Source organism: Eptesicus fuscus, chromosome 20, assembly GCF_027574615.1.
Source record: "Eptesicus fuscus isolate TK198812 chromosome 20, DD_ASM_mEF_20220401, whole genome shotgun sequence".
NCBI classification, from domain to species: domain Eukaryota; kingdom Metazoa; phylum Chordata; class Mammalia; order Chiroptera; family Vespertilionidae; genus Eptesicus; species Eptesicus fuscus.
The window spans coordinates 50,768,859-50,796,735 of NC_072492.1; the positions used below are offsets into that span (position 1 = coordinate 50,768,859).

Sequence of the window (27,877 nt, forward strand, 5' to 3'; positions counted from 1 at the left end):
ATCTTACCCGCAAGGTGACGGCGGGCGTTCCCACTGGCACCTGCCATCGGTGCGGCGTCTCCTTGCTAAAGGCCCGCTCTGCCTGAGGCCCCAGCTCATCCCCGCTGACGGTGCACACCTGGTCCCTTTGCTCTCCAGGCCACCATGAACGCCCGGCCTCAGCGCATCCTCAGCGCGTCCTCCCTCACCCAGTCGGCGCCCGCCAGCCCCACCAACAAGGGCGTGCACATCCAGCACGCGGGGTGAGTGCCGGCTCCGCGCGTCCTCAGGGCTCCGCTCCGCCCACGGCTGCCTCCTGTCCTCCCTCCCTCCCCGCTCCTCTCCCGCCTGCACGGCTCCGATCCGGCCCTTCCTGGATCCTTCCCGCCTTCGCGCACAAACCGCAGCGGAGCTGGGCCTGGCCTCTGTGCCCCTCGCTCCGCGGCTTGTGGGAGCTTCTGCGTCCCCTCGTGGCCAGCAGGCGGCGGAGCTCACCTGAGGGAGGAGCGCCGGCCCGCCTCCCGCTGGCTCCAGTGGGTCCCCAGGACCTGCTGGTCCCCCCCCCTCCCAGCCCCCCGCGCAGCATCGCAGCTGATGGAGCCGCTGATGGGGGGGCAGGGGGAGGAGGGTCCGGCAGAAGCGGCTGGTGTTGGGCGTCCCTGGTGGGTCTAGGTGACGCCGGTTTCTTCTCCCCAACGGCAGGGGCTCCCCTCCAACATCCAGCGCCAGCAGCTCCAGCCCCACCAACGATGTGGCCAAGCAGCCAGGCAGCCGTGAGCTGCCTGCGGGCCGGCTGGGCACCGCCGGGCCCACGGGGGCACAGTACACGCCCCACTCCCACCAGTTCCCCCGCACACGGAAGATGTTCGACAAGGGCCCTGACCAGGTGCGCGCCTGCACGTGGCACGTGGCTTACGCACTCAGACTCCTGATGGGTTCACGCCCCGGGGACGCGGGGGCCGGTCTGAGCGCAGCCCCGCACCATGTGGCCGAGGCCTGTGGGCATCGGTGACCGGGTGACCAGGGGCCTATCCAACCACTCAGGACAGGGACAGCCAGGCCACCCCACCGGCCCCCGGGCGACACGGTTCCTGGAGCACAGACCCAGGTGGCCCCCCTGATGCTGGCTCCTACAGCTCGGCCCCATCCCCCACTCGGCCCCATCCCCCACTCGGCCCCATCCCCCACTCGGTCCCGGCCCCCACTCGGCCCCATCCCCCACTCGGTCCCGGCCCCCACTCGGCCCCATCCCCCACTCGGCCCCAGGCGTACGGGACGCAGCAGCCAGACCTGCCTCTGTCTGGTCTGAGCGGCTCCGAGGCGCAGAGAAACGGAGGGCACGGGCTCACTTGTCTCTCTTCCCCCCGCGCCTGGAAGCCCGCCGACGACCCGGACGACACCGGCCACAAGAGCTTCATCTCGGCCGCGATGCAGACGGGCTTCTGCGACTGGAGCGCCCGGTACTTCGCGCAGCCCGTCATGAAGGTGCGCGGGCCGTCGTCCTGTCTGTGCCGAGCGGGTCTGGTCCCCGCGGGCGGGGTGGGCCTGAGTCAGGCAGGAAGCGTCCTCAGTGCCGGCCCTCGGGGGCAGCGGGTGTCACGTGCACACAGACGGTCCCGTGGCTGCCACGCCCGTGGAAACAGCCCGCTGCCGGGGCTTCGGGGGCGCAGCGTTGGCATGAGAGGGCGAGGTACGACGCTACGTCTGCAGTTCCGGGGGCGGCGGACCTGGGAGCCTCAGGACTTGGCGGGCTTCCTGTTGCGTTCACTGGGATCTGTGCTAAGAGCGTGTTCTTCGTCTGTGTTCAGTCTCCTGCTTGCCCAGGTGTACGCACAGGCGTGTGTGCTTCCGTGGCTTCACTAGCTGTCTGATGGCACGTGTGTGCGGGGACATGCCCGGGGGACTTTTCCATTAGCCTGTGTCACGTGGGAACTGGAAATAGCTCAAGGCTGGGATTGCCCCTCAGAAATGAAGACCCCCCCCCCCCCACGGCCTCGGTCTAAGGACCTGCGCGCTCACCAGGCAGAGCTGTCTGCAGCTCCGTCACGGGACACTGGTTAGCGAGGCCGAGTCCCCAGGCACATGGCGGGAGCGACCGCGTTTGCTGGAGCTTCTTCACGTCTCAGGGCCTCCTCCCAGGTCCGAGTGCCGAGAAGAGCTGTGTCAGACAGGGCCCCCCTCGATGGATGAGACCAACACCCCCCCACGCGCCTCCCAGAGCTCACACCTCCCCCCACGCGCCTCCCAGAGCTCACACCTCCCCCCACGCGGCTCCAGAGCTCACACCTCCCCCCACGCCTCCCAGAGCTCACACCTCCCCCCACGCGGCTCCAGAGCTCACACCTCCCCCCCACGCACCTCCCAGAGCTCACACCTCCCCCCCCCACGCGCCTCCCAGAGCTCACACCTCCCCCCACGCGGCTCCAGAGCTCACACCTCCCCCCCCACGCGGCTCCAGAGCTCACACCTGCTTCAGAAAGAACAGGCACGGCCTGTCGTGTGCTTTAAAGCAGACGCATTGAACTTTGTTCCGATTGCGAAGGCACAGGGTTTGTGCTCAGCCCCCCGTGCTGCGGGCCTTGCCCCTGGGCAGTGCCGGCCTCACGCCCTGTCCCACGCTGGAGCCTCCCCTGGGACTCACCTGTCAAGGGCGTAGCGAGAGTACATCGCTGCGAGCCAGGGTCCCTCCTAGCGTGGGTCCCGAGTCCGCACGTAATTAGCAGAGCAGCCACAATCAGGACACGGTCCACGCCGGTGACAGGGCTCTGTCCGGGAAGGCAGGTGGGCCAGCGTTCAGTGCTCCTGTGCCACCAGCAGAGCAGAGGGAGCAGGGGCGCCTCCTAGCGGCAGAGCGGGGAGGGGCAGGACTCGGCGTCCGTTCCCAGTAACCGCGCTGGGCAGGCGGGTGGCGGGGCCCCTCGCAGGGCGCCTGGGGCCTGTCCCGGTTTCCTCGAGAAGAGCAGGTGGCCACGGCGGCGGCCACACCCTGCAACCAGGCGGGAGCCGCGGAGGGCTGGTGGCGGGGGAGGCAGGCCCGTGCAGGTGGCACTGTCGTGTGCCCGTACGGACCCCAGGTACCCGGCAACGTGCTGCTCAGGAAGGGAGTGTCCCAAGGGGCAGGCGCCGCGTCGTCACACAGAAGTCGTGCTTCTGTGTGAAATCACACCGTTCCCCGTGGCGCCCGCTGAAACACGAAATATTTAGATACAAACCCCAGAGAACAGCGCGTGCCAGATCCCAATGCTGAAAGCACGGAACACCGGTAAGAAGTCCGCCCTGAATCGATGGAGGCCCTGCTCGTGGTTGAGAGACTCAGCAATGTTTTCCCTGAGTTGATGTAAATCAATACGGTCTCAATCGAAGTCCCAGAGGCTTTTAGAAACCGACAGCCTAGTCTCAGGTGCGAGGGGGAAGCAGAGACCAGAATAACCCAGACAGGTGCCGCGGGTCGTGGTTGGGACTCACGGTCTCGTGGCGAGGCTCGCTGCGCAGCCCAGGCGATCAGGACACGTGGCGTGGTGGCAGGCGACACCGGCCAGGGGGACACGGAGCCGGGAGTCGGTCTGGAGCAGTGGGCTGTTCGGGGGCCGGGGGGCCGCAGCCCCTCACACCTGCGGGAACGAGCCAGAGCGCGTCAGCCCTGAATGGGGACCGTGAAACGTCGGGAAGGAAACCTCGGTGGCCCGGGCGAGGCGCCGGTTCCTTCACAAGAGGATAAAGTACAAGAAGCAGGAGCCACAGGCTAGAGACGCGGCTGCGGAGCGAGTTTGGGCTGGCTGCCGGCCCTCCTGACTCTGCCACGGCGGCGCTCCCTCGAAGGACCAGCGCCCCGGGGCCCGGCTGCCTCCCGAGGGGTGCCCGGGGCCCGGCTCCGGTCACGCTCCTCGGTCGCCTCTAACCAGAGAAGGAGCCTGGGCTGGGCCAAGGGCCGCAGGGGCCGGCCCAGCCTCTGCGTGAGAGCGGGCCGTGTTCGGCCATCGGTGTTGGACGGCGGGTGTTGCACTTGCAGATCCCGGAGGAGCACGACCTGGAGAGTCAGATCCGCAAGGAGCGCGAGTGGCGGTTTCTGCGCAACAGCCGCGTGCGGAGGCAGGCGCAGCAGCTTATCCAGAGGGGTGAGGCGGCCGACGCCGCAGGAGGGGTAGGGCAGGGGCCCAGCCCGAGCCCACGCAGCCTGGGGTTCCCGCCCCCACGAGCGCGGCTCCTGCATTTGAGGTTTCAGAGCGGGAGCGGCCTGCCCCGGGCCCGGGTGCAGCCCCGCGTCTGGCTGTGGCTGAGGCCGCCGTGCGTCCCTTGCGCAGGCATCACGCGGCTGGACGACCAGATCTTCCTGAACAGGAACCCCGGGGTCCCCTCCGTGGTCAAGTTCCACCCCTTCACGCCCTGCGTGGCCGTCGCGGACAAGGACAGCATCTGGTGAGTGTGTGCACACGGCACCAGTGCGGGGGCCGGGGGGCGCGGTGTGGCCGTGACGGCCGTCCTGGCGGGCGTGAGGCGGCGCCCGGCCTCATCGCTGTCCCTCTCTTGCCCCTGGAGCTTCTGGGACTGGGAGAAAGGGGAGAAGCTGGACTACTTCCACAACGGGAACCCTCGGTACACGCGGGTCACCGCCATGGAGTACCTTAACGGCCAGGACTGCTCGCTGCTGCTCACGGCCACAGGTGAGCGTGTGCCGGGCCGGGCCGGGCCGGGCATTGGCAGCTTCCTTGGACCGGCGTTCCCACGGGCAGAGGCACAGGAAGGCACTGCCGTCAGGAGGTGGGAGGGTCTGAGGGAGAGGGCTCCTCACAGGCAGCGGGGAGCCGTGACCAGGGCCGGCAGGGCCTCGGGACGGTGTCCGCCTCGGGGACCCGCTCGTCCCTGCCAGGAAAGGCGCCGGAGCCGCTGTCCACGCAGCCTCAGCGAAGCCTGTGAGGCGAGGTGGAGGGAGACGGGTCGCCGGGGGCCCTCTGCCTGGCGGTGACCCTCACGGTCCCTCCAGCCACAGCCCACACCTGCGGCGGGTCCCACTCTCCCGTTTGCTCTGAAGTGCCGGCACTTCGGCCTCACCCTGGCACCCTGGTTTGCCCACTGAGCCACCTGGCGAACCATCACCTCCCGCAGCACTTCAGACGCAGCTCTGCTTCTGGCTTAGAAGCCGCTGCCCGTCTCCCGGCACCTCCATCCCCGACGACAGAGGTCGTGGGGGAGCCGCGGAGGGCGCCGAGCCCTGAGACAGGGCTGGTCACTGACTGAGCGCTCTTTCCAAAGTCCCGGGCCCCTCGGGAGGGCGCGCCCACAGGGACAGCCTGCTGGTGGCCGCCGCCCCCACCAGGCCTCCGCGAGGCGAGGGGCATCTTCGTGGCTCCTCGGGCCAGGGAGCACCTGCGTGCTGACTGCCTTCTCTCCTGTCCCCAAGATGACGGCGCCATCAGAGTCTGGAAGAATTTTGCTGATTTGGAGAAGAATCCAGAAATGGTGACCGCGTGGCAGGGGCTCTCTGACATGCTGCCGACAAACCGAGGTCAGTGTCAAGGCCAATCCTGGAATCGTGAGCCGGCCGCTTCCCCCGTCTCCACAAAAGCGCTTCTACCTGGGAGAGGCGGCTGTGCAGAGGCCGTCGGGCATGACCTGGGGCATCCCTGGCCTGCACGCCCCTGTCCTCAGCCTCGTCCCTGGCTGGCAGGGGTGTTGCTGGGAAAAGAGATGCTGCTGACGGGGCTGGGGGACTGCGTTCTGTGCTCTTTGCACCCAAATTAAACCCCTTTGTGGGATGAGTGCGCAGGGAGCGCCAGCGTGTGCTTCTGTCTGGGCTGGAGCCATGCGCTCGCCTGACCCGCCTGCGCTGGCCTGGCCTGGCCCCGTGCTGAGGGCGCGCTGGCCTGGCCTGGCCCCCGTGCTGAGGGTGCGCTGGCCTGGCCCCCTGTGCTGAGGGCGCGCTGGCCTGGCCCCCTGTGCTGAGGGTGCGCTGGCCTGGCCTGGCCCCCTGTGCTGAGGGTGCGCTGGCCTGGCCTGGCCCCCTGTGCTGAGGGCGCGCTGGCCTGGCCCCCGTGCTGAGGGCGCGCTGGCCTGGCCCCCGTGCTGAGGGTGCGCTGGCCTGGCCCCCTGTGCTGAGGGTGCGCTGGCCTGGCCTGGCCCCTTGTGCTGAGGGCGCGCTGGCCTGGCCCCCGTGCTGAGGGCGCGCTGGCCTGGCCCCCGTGCTGAGGGTGCGCTGGCCTGGCCCCCTGTGCTGAGGGTGCGCTGGCCTGGCCCCCGTGCTGAGGGTGCGCTGGCCTGGCCTGGCCCCCTGTGCTGAGGGTGCGCTGGCCTGGCCCCCGTGCTGAGGGTGCGCTGGCCTGGCCTGGCCCCTTGTGCTGAGGGCGCGCTGGCCTGGCCCCCGTGCTGAGGGCGCGCTGGCCTGGCCCCCGTGCTGAGGGTGCGCTGGCCTGGCCCCCTGTGCTGAGGGTGCGCTGGCCTGGCCCCCCGTGCTGAGGGTGCGCTGGCCTGGCCCCCGTGCTGAGGGTGCGCTGGCCTGGCCCCCTGTGCTGAGGGTGCGCTGGCCTGGCCCCCGTGCTGAGGGCGCGCTGGCCTGGCCCCCGTGCTGAGGGCGCGCTGGCCTGGCCCCCTGTGCTGAGGGCGCGCTGGCCTGGCCCCCGTGCTGAGGGTGCGCTGGCCTGGCCCCCTGTGCTGAGGGTGCGCTGGCCTGGCCTGGCCCCCGTGCTGAGGGTGCGCTGGCCGTGACCCTGCAGGCACAGCTCTGCACGCTGCCTTCAGGTGGGGGAGCCGGCCGCGTGCGCAGTGGGTGACAGGCCCCTGCCTGCTGTCCTCCAGGAGCCAGGTCAGGGATCGCAGGGCCCCGAGGCCTCAGCTCACGGCTCGCTGTGCCCGCAGCAGTGACGGCTCAGGTTGGGGTCAGGCTGTCAGGGTCTGGGTTCCCGGGGCCCTAGTCTCCCTCCCTTGCCCGGTGCTGCTGCTGCCAGAGGCTTCTCTGCTCCCCCACCCGGTCTGAGCGCCTTAATCGGCTCAGGAGGGAGGGGCCTGGCTGCCAGGGGGCCAGCTCCAGGCGGGCGGGGCTGGCGTGTGTGTAAAACGAAGCCATGCTCTTCAGAAACAGACTGTCAGCCGGCACCCCACCACCACACAGCCGTTTCCCTGTCGCCGGGGCCCCTGCAGGCCTGGCGGGAGCTGGGGTGACGGGCAGCATCGCAGGCCCTGTCTCAGCCTCGCCTTGTTCCTAAGACCACCCAGCGCCGCCTCCAGGTGCCCGCCGCCCCCCTCTGCCTCCTGGCGCAGCCGCGGGGCAGCTCCTGCCGCTTTGGCCACTCACCTCCCCGAAACGTTCCCACGTCTCCCCACCTCTGGACCCCCCCGCCCCCGGCCACCCGCCCGCACGTAGGCATTTCCAAGCCCCGAGCACACGGGCGTGCGGTGCCGTGTTAGGTCCCGTCTCTCGGCCACAGCACCTCCGACCTCCCGTCCAGACAGGCCGTTTGGAGGCAAACCCTGCCGACCGCGTGGGCGTTTGTCAGGTGAATGCTCTCGCAGTCAGCAGGTGCCCGCCAGCACCTCCCCTCACCTCCCTGCTGCCCGGGTGTTCTGAGCCGTCGTCAGTCTGGTTGGGTCAGTGCACCCGGCCGCTCGCCTTCCATCAGACCACGTCCCTGTCTCCTCGCAGGTCTGGCCCGAAAGGTCTCCATCTATCTTGACCACAGTAAGCAGGGAGGTGAGTGCCCTCTGCCCCCGGGGCCGCCGCCCTCTCCTGCTGGCGCGGTCCCCACGCTGCGGTGCCCTCCAGGGCAGCAGAGGGTCAGGGCTGGTTCTCCCTCGCTCCGTCCGCACAGATCCGTCTAACAAGGACGCCAGCCAGAGAGCACCGCCCTGGGTGCAGAGCCCGGGCCCTGGCCGAACCCCCAGCCGCGGAGGGAGCCGCCCGAGGGCCGCCCTCCGGCGCCTCCTCCCTCCATGGGTGGGCGCTCCAGCCCGGCGGCTCCGAATCTCACCCCCCTTTGCGCTGCCCACTCTGGGCTCACCCTGCGCTCTGGAGGGTCCGCATTCTCCCCTCTCCAAGCCACGCCCACCGGCCCAGGACCGAGAAGGGCATCCGGCCGCCTCCCTGGTCCTCAGGCCGCAGGCCCAGGCGGGTTTCCCACCCAGGAGGCCTCTGGCAGCACCTGTTTCCGTCGGAGACGTGCGCACGGCCGCTTGCTGAGCGCCAGGTGCAGGCAGCAGCGGGGCTGAGGGCAGAGGATAGCCGGGGGCGGGGGGGGGGGGGGGGGGGGCGGCGCTGGCTCGGGCGGAAGCCACATCAAACGGTATCCCGCGGAGGAGACAGGCGAGGGGCGCTGTGGACCAGGGCGGGGACAGCGACTCCCACAGGCAGCGCTGCTGTCGGCAGGTCCCGTTGGGAAACTGGCTCTCGTGGTGGTGCCGTGCCGCCCTGTCGGTTACGGTTCACCAAACAGGCGCGCTCCTCTGGGGTCTCACCACGCAGGTGACTGAAGAGGCGGAGCCTCACCGAGCCAGGCGCCCAGTGGGTCCTTTTCCGGGTGCGTCTGTGTTGGTTCTTAGAGGGAACGGCCTGGTTGCCCACGTGCCCCGGCCAGGGATTGGGCGGCGACCTCTTGGTGCACAGGCGACGCTCCATCCAACGGAGCCCCCCGCCCCCCCCCCCCGGGTGACACGTGATCCCTGTCCAGGGCCAGAGCCTGACCAGCCTCCCAGCGACTGTTTGTCCTTGTCTGTTTAGTGGCTCATTCTCCACGGGCAGGCAGCACAGCGTGGGGCTGGCCGGTCCGCGTGGGGCTGGCCGGTCCGCGTGGGGCTGGCGGGTCCGCGTGGGGCCCCGCGTGTCCCTGGAAGAGAGAACAATCACCTGCAGACCCTAGGACTCACCGTGTTGGGTCTGTGAGAAGCTCTTACGGTGAAACAGCTGAGGGAGGGAGGAGACTGCAGGTGGCAGGGCCTCTGCTGCCAGCCCCGGAGGAAAGCGGGGCGCTGGGACCGCTCAGGGGAAGGACAGGGTCCCGTCAGGGGAGACTCTCCGCCCATCACGTCTGGAAGGCAGGACGCAGGACTGGGGGTCTCGGCGGGCAGGCCAGCGGCTGCGTCCCGTCTGGGCGGCAGGACCCGCCGACGGCAGCCTGGGAGGGGAGCGGCAGGACCGCCCTCGGCGGCTGTGTCTGAGGGGCTCTCCGCAGGCGGGGCCGGTCTCGGCGACATCGGGAGGTGACACCCGGGAGGTGCCCGCCTGAGGGAGGTTCGTCCCAGGACGGAGCAGCCACGGGAGGCTTCCCTGCGTCTAAAACGTCACTTCTCCAAAATAAAGCAAAAATGGCAAAACGTTAGCGACTGTGAGATCTGGGCGGCGGGTACAAGGATTTCTCCCATGTCCTTCTCTCTGCGCTTAAAACATTTGCAACTAAACATTTAAAGTAAATCTTATTCTGCCCCCAGTGTGGCCACGTGGTTAGAGTGTCAGCCCGGGCCACAGGGTCGAGGGGTCGATCCCCGTCAAGGGCACGTACCTCGGTCGCAAGTTCGATCCCGGCCCTCTCAGGGCGCTGCTGGAGACACCTGGTCAGAGTGTCTCTCTCCCTCTCCCTCTCTCCCTCTCTCTCTCTCCCTCTCTCTCCCTCTCTCTCCCTCTCTCTCCCTCTCTCTCCCTCTCCCTCTTCCTCTCTCTCCCTCTCTCTCTCTCTTTCCCTCTCCCTCTCTCTCCCTCCCTCTTCCTCTCCCTCTCCCTTTCCCTCTCCCTCTCTCTCCCTCTCTCCCTCTCTCTCCCTCCCTCTCTCTCTCTCTCCCTCTCTCTCCCTCTCCCTCTCTCTCTCTCCCTCTCCTCTCTCCCTCTCCCTCTCTCTCCCTGTCTCTCCCTCCCTCTCCCTCTCCCTCTCTCCCTCCCTCTCCCTCTCCCTCCCTCTCCCTCTCCCTCCCTCTCTCTGAGTCAATGGGGAAAATCCCCTTGGGTGAGGCTTGACGACAGCACGTTAGATCTTGTCCTAAGCCGCGTCCTCCCGGAGGTCCGGTGCTGCAGCCGCTGGTCCGCTGTCCCGTCGCGCGTGGGGAAGGGGGCTCCCGGCCTCGGGAAGCACTGCAGCCCCGAGCACCCACCGGCCGAGCCCAGGGTTCGGACAGAGTCCGCGGAGGCCCTGCCCCCCGCAGTGCCTGGGCCGCACTGTTGCCCCGCCCGGGACTCGTGCACCCGGAGCCCGGCTCCAGCTTGCGTGGGTCTGGGTCCTGGGTGCGGGGTGGCGTGTGCCCAGAGCAGGCTCCCAGGTGAGGCGTGCCGTCTCTCGCAGGCGCCGGGATGGTGGTGGACTGGGAGCAGGAGACCGGCCTCCTCATGAGCTCAGGGGACGTGCGGATCGTGCGCATCTGGGACACGGACCGCGAGATGAAGGTGCAGGTAACCGCTCGGGGTCGCTGAGCCGCTGTGACATGTCAGTGAGGGGGGGGCGCGGGGGGAGGGAGGGGGCCTGGGCCCTGGGAGCCTCAGACCCGCTGGCGTCTGGATCGGGTCACGTGGCGGCGCCCTGCCCGGCGTGACAGCCTGGGCTGACCCTGCTCGTCCCAGACGCCGATGACCGCGCAGGCCAGGGAGGTCAGCGCAGGGCGACGCTCCTAGCTGTGACTGGTTGCTGGGTCCTGTGCTTCCTGAAGTGCCTTTTGCTGTCCCTCTTCACACAGGGACAGGAGCCGTGGGATTGCCTGACCCCCGGGCTGAGGCCCCGCCCCTCCCCGGGCCACGCTTTCTCTCTGCTCTTCCGCCCTTACAGCCGCCAGGGGCCGTGTGGGCTGGGCGCTCCCCTAGACCCTCCCGGACAGCAGACAGCGGAGCAATGGCTCCTGCTGCCCCGAGGGCTCGTCTTCTTTCCAGGACAGAGGGGTTTAATTGGCTCAGAAAGCGGTCGATACCAGCCTATTTGCCCACTGCGGCCTGGGGACCAGGTCTCGGCGTGGCTCCCGGCTGGGCCCTGGTGCGCCCCGGCCTGTCATTCGGCCCCAGTGGCCTGACTCAATTCCCAGCGGCCTGCAGGTGCCCCGGGCTCCGCGGGCCTCCCTCTCGTCCCTGGCCGGGTGGCTCAGGTCTCTGTGCTCGGCCCTAGGACATCCCCACGGGCGCCGACAGCTGCGTGACCAGCCTGTCCTGCGACTCCCAGCGGTCCCTCATCGTGGCCGGCCTAGGGGACGGCTCCGTCCGCGTCTACGACCGGAGGATGGCCCTCAGCGAATGGTAATGCGGCTGCGCCCGCCCACCCAGTGCCCCTGGGCCCGTGGTCACATCTCTGCCAGGCTGCTGGGCCCTCCACAGAGGCCTCACGCCCCGTGAGCGTGGACGGGCCACGGGAAGGTGGGGCCGGGTCCAGGCCAGGCGCTGCCTCCCGAGCTCAGGTCCCCGGGGAGGCTGCTGCCCACCCCTCTGGGTTGCACGTGAGCAGCTGTGGCGTCGGGACCACGTGCATGGGTGCGGGTGAGGCAGGCGGGCAGGTGAGGGCACCTGTGTGGGTGCTGAGGAGCTGGTGTCCGCCGTCCGCCACCGTCCCGAGGCTGGGGCTGGTAGGTGACAGCACACGTTGCACCCCTGTCCCGCGTCCCCCGCTCTGCCTGCCTGGGGCTCTCACCGCGTCCCCCGCTCTGCCCGCAGCCGCGTCATGACATTCCGGGAGCACACGGCCTGGGTGGTGAAGGCCTGCCTGCAGAAGCGCCCCGAGGGCCACATCGTGAGCGTCAGGTAGGGCTGGGCAGCTGTGAGACAGTTCCCGCTGGGGAACGTCCTGGGCGTCCCCCCGCCGTGGGGCCCTCCGGGGCGGGCTGGCTCGGTCCTCCCACTGGAGCCTCGCCTCGGGCAGCGAGAGCCTGCGGGGAGGAGGCGTGCCCCTCAGTGGGCACAGGGCCGCCGGTGCCTCCTGCACTGAGCAGCGAACGCTCATTTGCCCTTAAAGGGGCAGCAGGTGTGACTTACTGTCACAGCCGCCGCTCTTTCCTTAGGGAGCCGCCGTCTCCCCTGTGATGGCAAACACAGAGCGTGGCTCTTGGAGTGACAGCGCGGGGCCGGGCGGGCGGGCGGGGAGCGGCCGCCCGTGTCCCTGCAGCACAGTCCCTTCTCGGGGCAGAAACGAAGCAAGTGTCCGCTCCCACACTCTGTCCTGCGGCGGCCTTGCTGCTCCCGTGGGGGTCCTGGCGGCCGGGGTCGTGGGTGGGCCTCACGGGGCCGAGGAGGCTCCAGATGGCCTCTGCGTGCCCGTCCCAGGGCCGGCGGGCCGGCCTCCCTCACCGCGACCCCCTCTCGGCAGCGTGAACGGGGACGTGCGCTTCTTCGACCCGCGGATGCCGGAGTCTGTGAGCGTGCTGCAGATCGTGAAGGGGCTCACGGCCCTCGACATCCACCCCCAGGCCAACCTCATCGCCTGGTAGGTGCCCGGCCCCACAGGCTGGACCCCCGCCCTCCCGGCCCCGCCCCCGGAGCAGGCGCTGACAGCCCCTCTGCCCCTGCAGCGGCTCTGTGAACCAGTTCACCGCCGTCTACAGCGGGACCGGGGAGCTCATCAACAGCATCAAGTACTACGACGGCTTCATGGGCCAGCGCGTCGGCGCCATCAGCTGCTTGGCCTTCCACCCACACTGGGTCTGTCCCCACGCCCGGCGGGGCGGGCACCGGGCACCTGAGGGCCAGCAGCGAGCGGGTGGCTGCAGCCACGCCCCCACCTTCCTGGGCCCCCCACCGCCCTCCCCGAGGCAGCACCCCGTCCTCGGGGAAGGCCCAGCTGCAATAACGTGAGCCACCCGCCTTCCTGTCACCTCTGACCTGCACTAATGTCACCCCTGGAGGAATTCCCCGAGGAGTCTTCTGGGCAGCACATGCATGCACACACACACACACGTGACCCAGTGCATGTCCTGTGCACAGGCATCCGCAGTCACAGGCTAGCACGCGGCTCTGCCGAAGGCACGCCATTGGATCCCCAGAGCATCCCTGAGGCAACCCCGAGAGGTTCGGGGACCAGGCCTTTTCGGGTTCCAGCGGGGGGCGGGGCATGGCTCTGCGGGAAGCCCCAGCCCGGCCCCATCAGCTCTCACCTGCTGCCCCTGGGCCCGCTCACCACTCACCACTCACCCGCCCCTCTCCCCGCAGCCTCACCTGGCCGTGGGCAGCAACGACTACTACATGTCCGTGTACTCCGTGGAGAAGCGTGTCAGATAGCGGCGCCCGCGGGCCAGGCCACATGTACCGAGGGGCCGCTGCCCGGGACTGGTCCTGACCCGGCTGCCGAGGCTCCAGCTGCGCTGCCTGCCCGTCTGCCCTCGCTGTCGCGTGTGGCCCGTGAAGTCCCTCCCGCGGCGTGACGGCATGATGTCATGGGCCCGGCGCTGCCCTCCCGCACCTCCGTTTCCTCCCGAGAGTTTTGAAGCGGAAACACTCGTGTTATTTCCCACGGGACCCGAGCCTGAGCTCCACGCTCCGGACGGACGGCTCCTCCGGCTCGGCCACCTGGCGGTCCCTGGGCCGGCACCGCCCGCCACGCGCCAGCAGGAGGTGCCCGCCAGCCGCGGCCTCCGCTGTGCACAGGGCCGGCTCCGAGCCGCGGGAGGGCTGGGGTTCGAGACGGCACCGAGGAGATGGAGGAGCTGGCACCGGGCCTCCCGCCAACCCCCCGGGCTCAATCCACCCCACCACGCAGCCACCCTCCAGCACAGGCGCGGCCTTGGGTTCGAGCTCGGCCCCTTACCAAGGTCCTGGAGAGAGAGGGCCTGCGGCCTCGGGCGGGAGGCAGGTCTTGGGTGACTCAGCCACTGCCTGAGGCCACGGGCTGTTTCCCCGAAGGCCAGGCCCAGGTCCATGATCTTCCTGCCTGTTCGCACGCGTGTCACACGTGCACACAGGGAGGCACAGCTGGAGGCCTGGGAGTGTCCGGTTAGACAACATCTTGTCTGCAGTCCCTGTCCCCACGCTGCAGCCACACGCACACGAGCTCCTCGCTGCTCACGTCATCGCGTCTGTGTGTGCGAGCACAGGCCTGTGTGGACACGTGTGGACAAGTGCACAGTCATGTGCAGACGTGCGAGTGCACAGGCGTGTGCAGACATGCGTGTGTGAGCGCATGGCAGGGAGTGGTGGCCGCGGCCGATGGCGGGCCCGGAGGGTGCGCTGAGGCAGCACCGGGAACTCAGAACCGCCTCAGTGATGATGTTTGAAACGCACTTGGGAATCAGGGTTATTCAGAGGAGTGAGGTGGCTTCATTTATTCTGCCAGCAAGAGGCCAATAATCGTGTGAATGTGCGTGAGCGCCCGGCTCGCGGAGGTCTCCTGGCTGCAGGCGTGGGCTCGGCCTCCGCCCAGGGCGTGCTGGCCGGGTCCGCACGGGCTGGAGGGGCTGGTGCAGGAGGGGCCTGCCGCGGCCCTGCGCGGCGTCCGTCCGCGGGGCGCTCCAGTGCGGACCCCCAACCTCCCGGAGGCCGAGCTCCACCCAGACGCGGAGGGAGTGTCTGATTCGTGGAGCGGGTCCCCTCCAGGTTCCGGCTCGTGTGCGGTTCTGTGTGTTTTGAGACAAAACCACGAGCTGCCCCACGCGAGGCTGTCTTCGCAGATCTGACGCGAGAACTCAATCATGAGGCCCACAGGCACGGGAGCCTGCCCTAAAGGCTGCTCACCTATTTATTTTATCGGAATAAATCGAAGACGGACGAGACAGGATTGCCATGTGGCCGGGAGCTCGGTGACGGACAATAAACGTGATGAAATCGTGCGGACGGCAGCTCGTCCTTGGGGAAGCAGCATGTGGGCCACGTGGGCGTGAGCAGTTCTGGGGGGCGGGGCGGGGGCCTGAAGACGGGGCGCCAGCCTGCAGGGCGGGTCCTGGGTCGCTGCCCACCTCAGGCAGTGGTTTCTTGAGGAGGCCTGGGGATAGGCTCTGTCACCCTGTGACAGGAAATGGGGGATCCTGGCCCAGGGGGCTGGGCAGCCCCCAGGAAATATCTATGCTACCTGTCGTGGGCGGGGATGTGAGAGGGCGTAGGGTTTGGATGCCCTGGCTGTGGTGCTGGGGCGCACCCATCACACAAGTGACCCCCAGGCAGGAGTCACCCATCACTCTGCTGTGCCAACTGGAAGGCCCCTCAGTCTCCTGGGGGAGCCCCCTCCCCCACCCCCCGTGCCTGGTTGGTGCTGCTGAGGCGAGGGGTCCTTGGGGTGGGCAGGAGCTGTCCCGGCTGAGGGACGAGGGGCCGCCAATGGCAGGGCAGTGGGGGCCAGAGGGGCCAGGCAGGCTGGGACCAGGGCTCTCGGGAGGAAGGGCGGGACTGGAGCCACATGCAGCCCTGGGCTCCCCAATCCCCGGCCTGCGCTGGCCCGCACCTCCAGGGTCAGGGTCGTCTGGAGGCCCCGGGGCTGACACCCAGGGCAGGGAGCTCCCTCCAGCAGCTCAGGGAGCGGGCTTTGCGCCCTCCGGCCTCCGGATCGCCCCACGCCTCCCGGCAGCAGTGACAGCCATCGCATCCCCACTCCCCGGCACTCGGCCCCGAGGCCGCTGTGGTGACCCCGAGCCCCAGGCCTCCAGGCCGCTCCACACGGCTGCCCGGGGGTGGCCATCCTGGGGCTTAGATGCCCTCCAGGCAGAACCCAGACGCCCCCGGGCCTCAGCCAGGAGGAGCTGGGGTGGCAAGGGGCCGCCTGTCCCATGGGGAGGGGCGTCCGTCAGGCCCTGCCCCGAGCTGCCTCTGGAGGGAGCGGCTGCGCCTCGGGGGCCTGGCCTCAGGGTCAGGATGGGCTGCGGAGAGTCCGGGTGCCCGTCCTGCTGGGGAGGGTCCCCGGCTGGTCAGCCTGGTGACCACTGGCCCTGCGTTTGGGGCGGGTCGTGGCCGCTCAGCCACAGACCGCCCCTCCGTGTCTGCCATCCGGCCCTGCAGCGCCACCGCGTGGCCACTTTGGGGGCCGCCACAGCCCGGCCTGGCGTCCAGCGGAGGGGAGGGGAGAAGGGGACCCGGTGGCTCTAGGTGTGAGGTCCCCCCAAGTGCCTCAACCGTGGCGGCGTCACCTGCTGAGGAAGGAGCCGCAGTGAGCAGAGTGGCCCCCGTGACGCGAGCTGGTGGCCCGGCCGCCGGGCGGGCAGGGGTGCTGGGCGGCGCGCCCTCCGGTGGGTGGCTGTGGCCTTCCGTGCGCCCGTTCACCGGAGGACCCCGCCTGCCGGGACCCGCCGGAGGAGCCGGGTCAGGCCCGTCCGCACAGCTGGGGACGCACCTGCAACCTCGCGGCCCGCGGCGGGTCAGCGCGCCGCTCCCCGTGCGGGCGGCAGGGGGCGCTGTCGCGCTCCGCTGCGCTGGCCCCGCGCGGCCGCCGTCGGGGGCGGGGCTGGGACGCGTCCGCGGGGCGAAGGGGCGACGGAGCGACGGGCTCGGTTGCGGGCGGGAGGGAGGCGGGGGCGCGGCCGGCGCGATGGGCAACCTGTTCGGCCGCAAGAAGCAGAGCCGCGTCACGGAGCAGGACAAGGCCATCCTGGTGAGCCGGGCGCGCGGGGCCGGGGCCGGCGGGGAGGGCCTCGGTGCGCGGTCGCGCCCTGTCCCAGAGTCCACGCTCGTGGGGCGGCTCCCCTCGCGGGCGCCAGGCGGGGGGAGCCGGCGGGGAGGCCTGGCCTGCGCCCGGGACCAGCGCGCGAGGCGCCCGAGGCCACCGGGTCGGGACGGGCTCGCCCCGCGGGGCCCTCGCTCCGGTGCGGAGGCCGGCGCCGTCCCCCAGGCACTGGGACGCGAGCGCGTCCTGGGGATCTGCTTCCGGGGCCTCCCGTTGCCATGGGGACGGCGATGCGCTCCGGCTTCCGGGGCGCTCGGGGTGGAAGGTGTGTCCGTGGGAAGAACCCTGCGATGCGGCCCGGGGACGTGGGCGCCGAACCGGGTCTCCGGGCCGAGCACGGGGGTCCGTCCTGGCGGGAGCAGCGCGGCTCGCGCTTTCCTGAGCTTCCTGCCCCGAAGAGGCGGTGTTTGTTCCAAGGGACAGTGGGCTCCAGGGACGCGGTTCTTCTTCCGGGGCTTCCGGAACCGCGAGGTACAAACGGTTCTTACCGGAAGCCCCGGCGGCCGCGGGTGTGGTTGTCGCGGAGAAACGGGCCGCCGAGCGGAGGTCGGGGCCTGGAGGACCGCGAGGCCGCCCGCCCCGCCCGCAGGTCGCCGCCTCCGCCTTGGCTTCCCGCGGGAGAAGGACCGGCTCTGGGCTGCTCGAGGCCTGTCACCGCCAGGCGTCACCTGGTGGGGGTCCCCCGGGCACCATGGGGTCTGCACAGTTTGCTCGTCGTTGCCTGGTGTTTTCCTAGGATGGAAAGGCAGTGAGTGAGGAACTTCCGCCGAGACCCCTTGTTTCACACAGCGCCCCGCTTTGGCGACCCTGCCAGCCCGGGTCACGGCCGGGTTCGGGGCGGGTCCCTGCGGCCTGGGCGGGGGGCGGCCGGAGCTGGGAAGAGCCAGCCCCTGTCCTGGTAGCCGGTCACCGCCCACAGGCCCTAAAGAGACGGGAGGGAGCCCCTTCGGACAGCGCTGAGGGCCCTGCGGGCGGGCGTTCCCCACCGTGTGAGCCTGGGAGACGGGCACCCCCGGCTCACCGGCCAGGGCGATGCCCCGACACGCAGGCTGCAGGTGCGACACCGTGTCTGCGGTGACCGCAGGCGCCCCCGGCGATGGCCTCGGGCGGGGAACGGCCGTCCGGGTGCACCAGTGACCGAGCCTCCTTCCCAGCTGCGCAGGGGCCCTCGCTCGGCAAGGTGACGTGTGGTCCACTCGGACGCCTCAGTGACCGGAGCAGGGAACCTCAGCCCGCGGTGGGGGGGGGGGGGGGCACCATCAGCCTTCGAGGCCCTGCAGCCCCCTGACCCGACCCAGAGCCCCGCTCTCCCCGCAGTTGGCATTCGGTGCCCGCGGTGGTGGCTCAGAGCAGCACGTGGGCACGGCCGGCAGGTGGGGGCCGCCTCCCCACTAGGCTCCCGGGCCACCCGTCCTGACGGCCAGGAGTGTCGCCGGACACTGCCCTGGGCCCCCGGGAGGCAGAGGGTGCGCCTTGGGGGCCGCGGGCAGGGAGCCTGGCGAGGGCCGGCGTTCACGCAGACCCGCCCTCGGCAGCAACTGAAGCAGCAGCGGGACAAGCTGAGGCAGTACCAGCGGAGGGTCACGCAGCAGCTGGAGCGCGAGCGCGAGGTGGCCCGGCAGCTCCTGCGGGAGGGCCGGAAGGAGTGAGTGCCCGGCCAGCGGGGGGCGGCGGGGCCCCGAGGGGGCCGAGGGGGCGCTGGGTCACCGCCGGCTCCTCTGCAGACGCGCCAAGCTGCTGCTCAGGAAGAAGCGGTACCGGGAGCAGCTGCTGGACAAGACGGAGAACCAGATCGCCAGCCTGGAGACCATGGTGGGCCGGGGCCGGCGGGGCCTGGGGGCTGGGAGGCAGCTGGGGGGCCGGCGGGCTGCGGGAGTACCCCTTTGGGGCCGACACGCGCCTTCCCTTTCTCCGAGGGCTCAGCCCCGGCTCAGGAGTCAGGCCGGGGCCTGGAAGGGACCTCTCACGGGAGCCTGATGGGCTTGAGGGCGGGGTGGGGGCTGGTGGCTCTCGCAGGGCAGTGGTTGGGGGCTGGGCCACTCTGGTGTCTAGGGGGGTCTCGGGGGCCGGTGTCCCTGGCAGTAGGCGCTGAGCATTGTGTTCCGTCTGCGGCCAGAGCTGCTGGTGAGGGGGGGCGGCCCCTCAGCCGCTGCAGCCCCGGAGCTGGGAGGGCAGGAAAGGGGGGGCACAGCCTGCCAGAGGGGTGCTTCGCCCTGATCCTGTCGCGGGGGCGGAGGCGCTGACCGGGCCTGGGCGGGGGTCCTTCAGGTCCAGAGCATCGAGTTCACTCAGATCGAGATGAAGGTGATCGAGGGGCTGAAGTTCGGAAACGAGTGTCTGAATAAGATGCACCAGGTGGGTCCCCGGGCCGAGCGGAGCGGTCGGTGGAGGGGCCTGGCCCCACGCAGCGCCGAGGCCACGCCTGCGCCAGGCCAGCCGCCAGGTGTTGGTGCTGCGGGAGGGAGTCTGGCAAGACGGGCAGACTCGGGTGTCCACTGAGGGCGGTGAGCACACACTGGGGCCACGGTGCTCATGTGACCAGGGGAGAGTCAGGGGCGGGGTGAGCTAACAGGAGGGCTTCCTGCCCTCCCTCCTGGGGAGCGGACAGGGGGGGGTGCTGGGGGGAGAGCCAGGTTATGCTGCTTTTTTTTAAAAAAAAAAGTGTATCTTTACTGATTTCAGAGAGGGGGAGAGAGAGATAGAAACATCAGTGATGAGAGAGAAACATGGACCGGCTGCCTCCTGCACGCCCCACACTGGGGATCAAGCCCACATCCCAGGCATGTGCCCTGACCAGAATCGAACCCAGGACCCTTCAGTCCAAAGGCCGACGCTCTATCCACTGAGCCACCTGGCCAGGCTGGTGCTTTTCTGGGCAGGTGTGGCCAAGTGCCCGCCAGCCAGGCCAAGGTGCTGCTTTGAAGCCGCTGCCCAGAGGAAACGCTCTGCACTTTCACTTGTTTTCACTGAAACTGCTCGGGGGGCTGTGGGTGCCGGGTCTAGTGAGAAGGGCCGGCGGGGTCGGCACAGGTGGGGATTCTGGGAAGGCGTGTGTCCTCTGGGCCGGCTCCATTTGAACAGGAACGGGGGGCGGGGTGGGTCGGAGCCCTGAGGACCAGGCGGCCTTCCTGCCGGAGGCTCTAAGGGCTCAGGACGCCCCTCCCGCCGTCCCTCCAGGTGATGTCCATCGAGGAGGTGGAGCGGGTGCTGGACGAGACGCAGGAGGCCGTGGAGTACCAGCGGGTAGGTGTCGGGTCCGTGGGGCCCGCGTCCCCCCTCCCACAGCCCCGAGGACAGCTGCCAACTCGGTGACTGTCCGAGGGCCACCCTGGGGCCCCGCCGCCCCTGCCTGTGGCGGCCCCTCTTCTGGGTGAGGGTCTGAGTCGGGCTGCCCCCCACGGGCGGCTTCCCCGCCCGGCCAGCCCCCGCTCCACCTCGGCCCCTCCTCCTGCAGCAAATCGACGAGCTGCTGGCCGGGAGCTTCACGCAGGAGGACGAGGCTGCCGTCCTGGAGGAGCTGGACGCCATCACGCAGGTAACGGCCCGTCAGCACGCGGCGCCGGGACCCTCCCTCCCGAGGGGCGGAGGCAGCCCTGGGCTGGTCTCAGCCCGTCCCTCGTCTCCCGCAGGAACAGATCGAGCTCCCAGAGGTCCCCTCGGAGCCCCTTCCGGAGAAGCCAGGTACCTGCTCCCTGTTCGGTCCGCGGGGCACAGCTCTGAGCCGAGCAGGGGCTCTGGCCGCAGGGCCGCTCCCCGGCTCCCTGGGCGCCGGCCTCACCCTGGCCCTGGCGGGGGACCGGGAGAGCTGACCCCGTGGGAGAGGCGGGTCCTGAGGGAGGAGCCGAAGCGGCCGGCTCAGCGGAGCAGGCTCCGGGCCAGCGTGCTCTGAGTGTCGGGCCTCGGCCGGCCCGGGCATCAGCCAACAGCCGTCCGTATTCTCTGCCGGCCCCGCGTCTGCTCCTTCACCCGGCGCCCGGGAGCTCTGTCCTCTGGGCTGCGGGAGGGCCGCCCGCCCGGTGCCTGCTCCCCTCGTCGCCCCGCTGGCTTCTCTGTGACGCGCCGTAGTCGCCGTCCTCGTCCCCGTCCTGGGAGCTGTGCGGGCTCTCGCAGGAGCTCCAGCCCTGGGACCTGGCTCCTCTGGCCTCCGGGCGTGTCCGCCGGGGAGTCCTCTCCCCGTGACAAACGTCTCTGTTTCCTCCACAGAGAAAACCGCCATCAGGGCCAGGCCCCGGCAGGCGGACCTGGTGGCCGCCTCCTAACAGCCTCCGGGTGGCTGCAGGGACCCGGGACTGGACCCACAGGGCGTCTGGGCGCGTGGCCAGCCCTGACCGGCCGGGCGCGGTGCTGACGGCGGGTGCACGCGGCCTCGCTGTCCGGGAGCCTCCACGCGCCTCTCCAGGCAGGAGGTGCTGCCTCGTGCTCGTTTCTGGATGAAGTGGCCACAGTCCAACGTCCGGCCAAACGCGGCTTCTGCAGCTGTGGCTCCAGGGCCGGGCCGGCCAACCCGCCTGGCGCTGGTCCCGCCTGGCCCTGCCCGTCACTCCTGCTCCGTTCCCTGGCGGGGGCTTCGGCGAGGAGCAGACACCTGGCCAGGCCTCCCGGCCGCCGCTGCCTGTGGGCTCGGGGGAAGCACGCGTCTGGGTCTGCGTTTGGGGGAGGGAGGCCGGGGGCGTCCCTGCTGGACCGATGGCCCCGCGTCCCCTCGGGCCTGCTGAGAAAGGACACGACAGCAGGTGCAGCGGACAGCCCGCTGGGTTCCCGGGTGCTGACGGGGTGTGTGCCCGTGGGACCCTGGGGCTGGGAACCTGCCGAGACCCGGGGCTGCCCGCCCTCCACTCCGCGCTGTTGGACTCCCCTCCCTGTGGAGCGACAGTCTCGCTGGGTCACGCCCAGCCCCACACGCGGCACCCATTAAAGTTGGTCCTGCACACCTGCCGCCTCGTGGCCTGGGGTCTGGGGGCGCCAGGGCGGGCTAGAGCTGCCCACCCGCCCGGTGTCCCTCGCCCCTCGGCACTCACTGTGGGCAGCGCCGCGGCGGGGCTGGGACTGGGCAGGTGGAAGGTGGTTCTCGGGCGCCGGGCCGAAGGCAGGCTGGGCTCCGTCTCCCTCAGGAGTGACGGGCAGCCTCACCCGAGAGGTGCTGTGTGGCTCCCGGCTGGTGGCCGGCCTCAGACGGTCCTGGCGAGGGAGGGTGGGCAGTGCCGGGCCCCAGCCGGGCTGTGTGCAGTCCTGATGTGCGGGCAGGACGCCCGAGGCCCGGAGAGCAGGCCGGCAGCGGTGAGGAGCAGGAGGGGCACCCACCGAGGGGCCCGTGTGGACGCCAGGGCTGGGCACGCAGGTGCTTGTGTGAAGGGACCCGCAGGTGCAGTGCACGCCTCTGCCAGCAGGGGGCTCTGCCTGCTGGCTCGGGGTTTGCAGGACCCGCATCGCCAGTGCCCGGCTGGGCCCCCTGCTCGTGGTGGCAGCGGCCACCCGTCCCCAGGACTCGGAGGGCGTCCCCACCGAGAAGGAGCAGCCCCCGGGCCTGTCCCTCTGCAGCCTGGGTCCTGGAGGCCAGGAGGGGTTGGCTGGCCTGCGGGGCACAGGACATGGCCCCAGCCCCTGACCCCACCTTGCCCTCTGCCTCCCGGGACCCGGGCGCGGCTGCCCGAGTGCCGCGGCTCCTGTGAAAAGGGACGAGGGTGGGCGTGAGGGGCTCGCAGCCCCAGCGTGCTCCCCGCTCCTGTCGCCCGGCCACGCGTGTGCCCGCGGTGCCTGTCCGAGCTGTCCGGCCCTCGCCACCTTGCCCGCCCCTCTGACTCGGAGCCCGCCCAGTGTCTGGGTTCCGAGTCGGCATTCAGCCTGAGCTCCGCGGTGGTCTGAGGGCTCCGTGAGCACACGTCTGCCTGCACGGGTCGTGGGCCCCGTGTTTCGAGGGCGGTGTGCAGAGGGACCCCTGCTCCCCACTAAGAGGCTGCCGGCCCCCGGGTGTGGCCCAGCCTGTGCCCTCGGCCCCTGCGGCCTGTGTGGGTGAAGGCCTGCGGCGTGCGGGTCATCCGTGGCCCAGCCCTCGGTGCCCGGGGGGCAGACAGTTCACGCAGCTCAGCAGGCATGCAGCCCCACGGCGCTGGGGGAGCTGCACCCCCGGGGGGCCCTCTGGTGTTACCACGACGTGAGCTGCACCCCCACCCGCCTGGCTGACAGGGACAGCGGCTGCGGGTGAGTGGGCGCCCCCCACCACGGGGAAGACCTGGGCGCAGCGCCGGGCCGGACTCTGATCCAGCCGTCTGCCCAGCGAGAGGAACTCCACTCTGCGAGGGGGCGGGTGGGGGGGGCAGAGAACTGCGGGACGGGACCTGGCTCTGCGGGACGGCACAGGCGGCGGCCATGAACCGGGCCGAACCCGAGTCCAAACTGACGGTGCGCAGCCAACAGGGACACATCGCTCCCCAGAGTCACCAAAGTCTGTCGCGTTCACAGCCCCAAGTCGAGGCCCAAGGATGGTGACGAGGGGACCAGTTTCCCAGGGAGGCGGGTGGGGACGGGGCGCCCTGCGGTCTCCAGGGCGATGGGTGGGGTGTCGCAGTCACCCAGTGGGTGCCACACGCGGGAAGGAAACATCTCGGCTGCGGAGCAGAAGCCGCACAGAACGAGGCGCCGTGTCGGGCCTGGACGTGTCCTACGGCGGGAGCGCCTCCCGGGGCAGGAGGGAGACACCCAGGCGGCGGACGGTCCAGCTGGTGCCAGAGCCCCAGGGCGTGGAGGTGGGAGCAGAGCAAAGCGCGCAAAGGATCAGTGGCTGAAATTCCCCAAATTTGGTGAAACGTCGATGTAAGAGTCGAGCTCGGCGATCCCCCCGCCGGCTGCATTCTAAGACGGGGCCTGCGCCAGCCTGGGTTCCACTGCTGGAAGTCGGCAAAGGAAACGGGTTCAGCGATGAGGTGGCGCCCACAGCGCTCGGCGGGACCCACAGGCCACGGGGCGCGCGTTTTGAGGCGTGAGATGGATGTCGGGCCTTTGATACCGGCAGCCCTGGGCGGGGGCCACAGGCTCCTTGGTGAGGGGCCTCCAGGAGTTTCCAGTCTAGAACCCTCTGCAGGAGCCCTCAGCACTGGGGATCCCTCCCGGGTCTGCCCAGGGCAGAGGGAGGCTGGGCTTCAGCGGGGCCCTCGGAGCAGGGACGGGGGGGCGGGGGGGGGGCGGTGGCAGCAGCGGCCCCAGGGCCCAGTGCAGGCAGCAGCGGCCTGAGGATGGGACGGGTGGCCCCGGCCGGCAGGTGCAGCGCCCCCCAGGGGAAGAGGTCTGAGTGGGTGAGACTCTGCCCCAGAGCCTCCTGCGTGGGGTCCGCCCCCGTCCTGTGGGCAGGTTGCTGAGCCGGCTCCCTGGCTCCGGGCCACCACCTGGCCCCGCGCCCACCCAGAGCGTCTGGGCAGCAGGTCAGCCCTCCACTCCGTCCAGGGCGTCCGCCCAGTCTCACCGCCGGGCCAGGCAAGGAGGGTCCCGGCTCCCCAGGCGCCTCCCCCGTCAGGCCGCTCCTGGGCGCCGAGGCCTCGCTGCTTCTGGGGCCGGCCGGGCAGACAGGCGGGAGAGGACGCTGATGGGGGGGCTGTTCTCCTTCCCACCGGCCCCATCGCAGTGCAGCTGGGAGCCTGGTCCCCGGGGAGCGGTCTTACTTCCTGGGGCAGTGAAGGCGCTGGGCTCCCCTGGGCCTCGCGGCCACAGGAGGGGGCGCTGCCGGCAGAGGTCGGCCACGGGGCTGGGAGGGAGGTGCCCGTCTGCCCAGCACCTGTTTCCCACAAGGACCTTCCCTGCACTTGGACGCCATGAGGGGAGTGCGGGGGGGGGGGGGGGCAGCTGGAGTTTCCCACAAACCTCCTGGATGCGGCTGCTCCCAGCTCCCGAGCAGAGACGAGCTGATGGGCTGACATTTCTAGGCTTGACGCTGAAATCCTCACTTTCAGGGGGACGTGCAGGATGGGGAGTGGGGCGCGCTGCGTGGGAATTCCGCTCCCCGCTGCCTGCCTCACCCCCTGGGCGGGAGCCCACACCCAGGCCCTGCACACACACCCCCAGGGCTGCTCGGGGCCTCACTGCTGCCCCACAGGCCCGGCCCTGGGGTTCCCCACCGCACGCCCCAGGATGTCCCCCAGCCTGGCCTCAGCCAGCGGCACCTCCCCCTGTGCAGCCTCACCAGCCCTTCTAGCACATTCTGGGGAAGCGCGGGAAGGGGAGAGGCAGGTGGGTGCTGGGCCCCATGTGTCCTGAGCCCCCACCCCCCACCCCCCTGCCAGGAGGTGCATGTGGTCACAGGCGGACGCCCAGCAGAGCCAAGCGTGAGAACTTGAGGCCCTGGGAGACCTGAGCCCTCGCCAGGTGGGCACTGCCCCGTCTTGCCTCCAGGGGGCACACCTGGACCCGGAGGGGCCCCTGCATTAGACCCCACCCCGGTCAGGGTGGGGGCCCCGACTCGCCTTCCACGTGTGGCATGGGCACAGGGACTGGGCCCCCATGGCGCTGGCCCCGGGAGGGTGGGCGCAGACCCAGACCCGGGGACCTTGTGGAGCTAGGGGCTCCCCCGCGTGGGGAGCTAGGGGCTCCCAGTGGGGCTTTGGGATCTGCAGCAAGAAAGTGCGATTTCAGGGCTGAAGCCGACACTTGGAGACGTGCTTTAAATAAACACGGAATAAAAAGAGACGGCGGGGCCTCCGCACTGAATTAGCAGCAGCGCCGGCCGAGACCATCTGTGCCGGGCGCGGCGCTCGGCGGCGTCTGGAGCGAAGGCTGGCGGCGGCCACGGTCTGTGGTCCCGCGTGTCCTGCCGGGGGACCCCAACGGCGGAAGGCCCGGTGGCACCCCGTGCTGGGGTGTCTGTCCCCCAGGTTCAGGTTCCAGGGAACAGATTTCCTTTCGGCTCCAAAACTCGCAGACCCCATAGAGGGCGGCGGGAGCCGTGAGGGGCCGCGATAGGAACACCCGGGGGCGTTGAAGGGCAGGAGACGCGGAAGGCAGCCTGGGAGCCGGGCGCTGGCCTCCGGGGGGGGGGGGGCGGTCACGCTGGGCACACAGCTCGCCACCCGCACCTGACCTTGGGCACGCTCACCCCTCGGCTCCTCACCTCCAGTCCTGGGTGCCTCGCCTGCCTTCAGCTCCCATCCCCCAAATTTGGCCTTGGCCCCTGAGCTTGGCCCAAACACCTAGCCTGCCCTCCAGCCCCTCTCAGCCCACCCAGCCCGGCAGCCCAAGGTCGGACGGCCAGGCCCTCCCAGCCCCCCCGGGGCCAGCGGAGGCCCAGGCCACTCGCACCTGCCCGGCGATTTAAATCTGCTGTCGGGCCGGCCTCTCTCAGCAGGTGGGGGAGCCGGCAGCCGCAGGTGACACTGAGAAGTAATCGGGGAGAAACACAGAGGCTCCGAGGCTGGTTCGCGCCCCTGCTCCCCCCACGCCGCCTCCCACGGCCCTGCAGGCTCTGGAGGCGGGTTATGTAAGGGACTGTTGCTGGGAACCTCTCCCTGCTGCTGGGCGATGGGCCCCCCACCTAGGAAGCCCCCTGCAGCCCCTCCCAGCCTGGCCAGGAGGGAAGTTCTAGAACTTTCTAGGCCACCTCCTAAGAGGGGGAGGCCGGTCCACAGCCCGGAAAGGCCTGAGGGAGGCCAGGCCTTCACCCCTCTCCTCCCTCCACCTTCCTGTGCGGCAGCCTCCGAGTCCTGCTCAGCACCACTCCCACGGCCTCGGATTCTCCTGGCTCGGCCGGCTCAGCCCCCGCAGTCACGCCCCCGCCCCCCGTGAGGGCGGGACATGGCGCCGGGCACTGGAGGCACAGGGCTGAATCATCCTGGGGCCAACGTTTTGTTTTTAATGTGTTCTTGGTGATTTCAGAGAGGAAGGAAGAGGGAGGGAGGGAGAGAGAAACATCAATGATGAGAGAACCACAGATCGGCCACCTCCTGCACGCCCCACACTGGGGATCCAGCCCGCAACCCGGGCCTGTGCCCCGACGGGAATCACCACGGACCTCCTGGTTCAGAGGTCGACGCTCAACCCCTGAGCCCCGCGGCCGGGCACCAACATTTTTTAAGAGAATGTTTGTTTAGAACGTCACAGGCGTCCAGAAAGGGCCCCTGGGGCGGAGGAGAGTGAAGGGAGGGGACCTGGCGGGGGGGGGGGGGGGGGAGCAGGTGTGGACAGAACAGGGAGGGAAGAGAAGAGCCTGGATCGGGGTGGGCAGCCCTTCCCCTGGGAACCCACAGGCCCGCAGCGCGCGGCAGCGCGGCAGGCAGAGCAGGCAGAGCAGGCCCTGTGCTGCTGGTGGGACCCGTCTGGGGTGAGGACAGCCACCGGCCTTCAGACCTCTAGGCCGAGGAGCGGCTTGTGTCCAAGGCTCCAGCGCCCGCTTTTAATAAACTTCCCACTTAGGGCGGTTTTCAATGCACCAGGCCCGGCACCAGCTCCGGGGTTGGTACCATCTTTCCTTGGCTTCCCCTCTGGTGACGTCTGCCGGCACCTGCTCGCACGGTGGTAACATTGTTACAGGAGCCGGTCCCCAGCGGATACATTGTTTCAGCTCCGGGTCCCACAGGACATCACACCTCCTTCCGCGGGCTCCTCTGGGCCGTGAGGGTCTCGAGTCCCTTGTTTTGGGGTGACCTTGTGCTGGGCATCCCTCTGTTGGGACCTGCTCGGCAGGGTTAGGCTGGGGTGATGGTTTTGGGGGGAACCCATGGAGGGAGGTGCCGTCTCTACACGGAGGCTGCTGCTCACTCGGCTCACGCTGTTCACGTGACCTGGCTCCCCTGGCGGAGGCGTTCTTGTCAGCGGCCCCCTCCCCCGTCTCCCTGGAAGAATTCTCCACGCAAAGCCCACACGTAAGGGCAGGGTCTCCGTGTGCTTTTCTTTTTTAAGCATATTTTTGTTGGTTTCAGAGAGGAAGGGAGAGGGAGAGAGACATCAATGATGAGAGAATCATGGATCAGCCGCCTCCTGCACGCCCCCCACTGGGGATGGAGCCCGCAACCTTGGCCTCTGCCCTGACCGGGAATCACACCTGGTTCACAGATCGACGCTCAACCACTGAGCCGCGCCGGCCAGGCCCGTGTGCCTTTCCACGCAGCGTCCGGCGCTCTGTAGGGGCCGCTGGCACCGCTGAGATACCAAGGCCCCCCGCCAGCGCCAGGAAGTTCTTGGGGCCTTTCCTGCCGTTTGCACCTGGGTCCTCCCTGCGCTCGGAGGCCCCGAGCGAGCGGCCAGAAACCTGCCCAAGCCCCGGTGTCCCAGTGACCGGCTCCTGGGAACGGCAACCCCCCCGTTCTGCACCCACTCTCCTGAACCCCCCCCCCCCCAGCCTTTCACGTGGGACAAAGCGGCAGCTGCTGGGGGCCGAGGTGACCCGCCGGCCCGCCCAG

The 27,877-nt window shown here is 70.0% G+C and overlaps 2 protein-coding genes across 3 annotated transcripts in view; both read left to right on the top strand.

Annotated features, from left to right (window-relative positions):
• Window positions 1-14,679, top strand: part of RPTOR (regulatory associated protein of MTOR complex 1) — a 79,503-nt gene extending 64,824 nt beyond the window's left edge. Inside the window, exons 22-35 of one of the 2 annotated variants that reach the window (XM_054708839.1) lie at window positions 139-242; window positions 682-865; window positions 1,357-1,464; window positions 3,989-4,094; window positions 4,281-4,395; window positions 4,516-4,640; window positions 5,378-5,482; window positions 7,613-7,660; window positions 10,233-10,339; window positions 11,040-11,167; window positions 11,579-11,665; window positions 12,228-12,344; window positions 12,430-12,559; window positions 13,067-14,679. In XM_054708839.1, coding sequence (XP_054564814.1) covers window positions 139-242; window positions 682-865; window positions 1,357-1,464; window positions 3,989-4,094; window positions 4,281-4,395; window positions 4,516-4,640; window positions 5,378-5,482; window positions 7,613-7,660; window positions 10,233-10,339; window positions 11,040-11,167; window positions 11,579-11,665; window positions 12,228-12,344; window positions 12,430-12,559; window positions 13,067-13,135 — 1,533 coding nt within the window. In that variant the 3' untranslated portion in view covers window positions 13,136-14,679. The remainder of the gene's footprint in view (window positions 1-138; window positions 243-681; window positions 866-1,356; window positions 1,465-3,988; window positions 4,095-4,280; window positions 4,396-4,515; window positions 4,641-5,377; window positions 5,483-7,612; window positions 7,661-10,232; window positions 10,340-11,039; window positions 11,168-11,578; window positions 11,666-12,227; window positions 12,345-12,429; window positions 12,560-13,066) is intronic. The other variant, XM_054708840.1, reaches the window with a different exon arrangement.
• Window positions 14,680-16,310: 1,631 nt separating this feature from the next.
• CHMP6 (charged multivesicular body protein 6) lies at window positions 16,311-21,429 on the top strand. The gene is made up of 8 exons (XM_008154994.3): window positions 16,311-16,427; window positions 18,035-18,144; window positions 18,224-18,311; window positions 18,768-18,854; window positions 19,677-19,742; window positions 19,954-20,034; window positions 20,129-20,180; window positions 20,703-21,429. The coding sequence occupies exons 1-8, from the start codon at window positions 16,365-16,367 to the stop codon at window positions 20,756-20,758; spliced, it is 603 nt and encodes a 200-aa protein (XP_008153216.1). The 5' UTR covers window positions 16,311-16,364; the 3' UTR covers window positions 20,759-21,429.
• The last annotated feature ends 6,448 nt before the right edge of the window (window positions 21,430-27,877 follow it).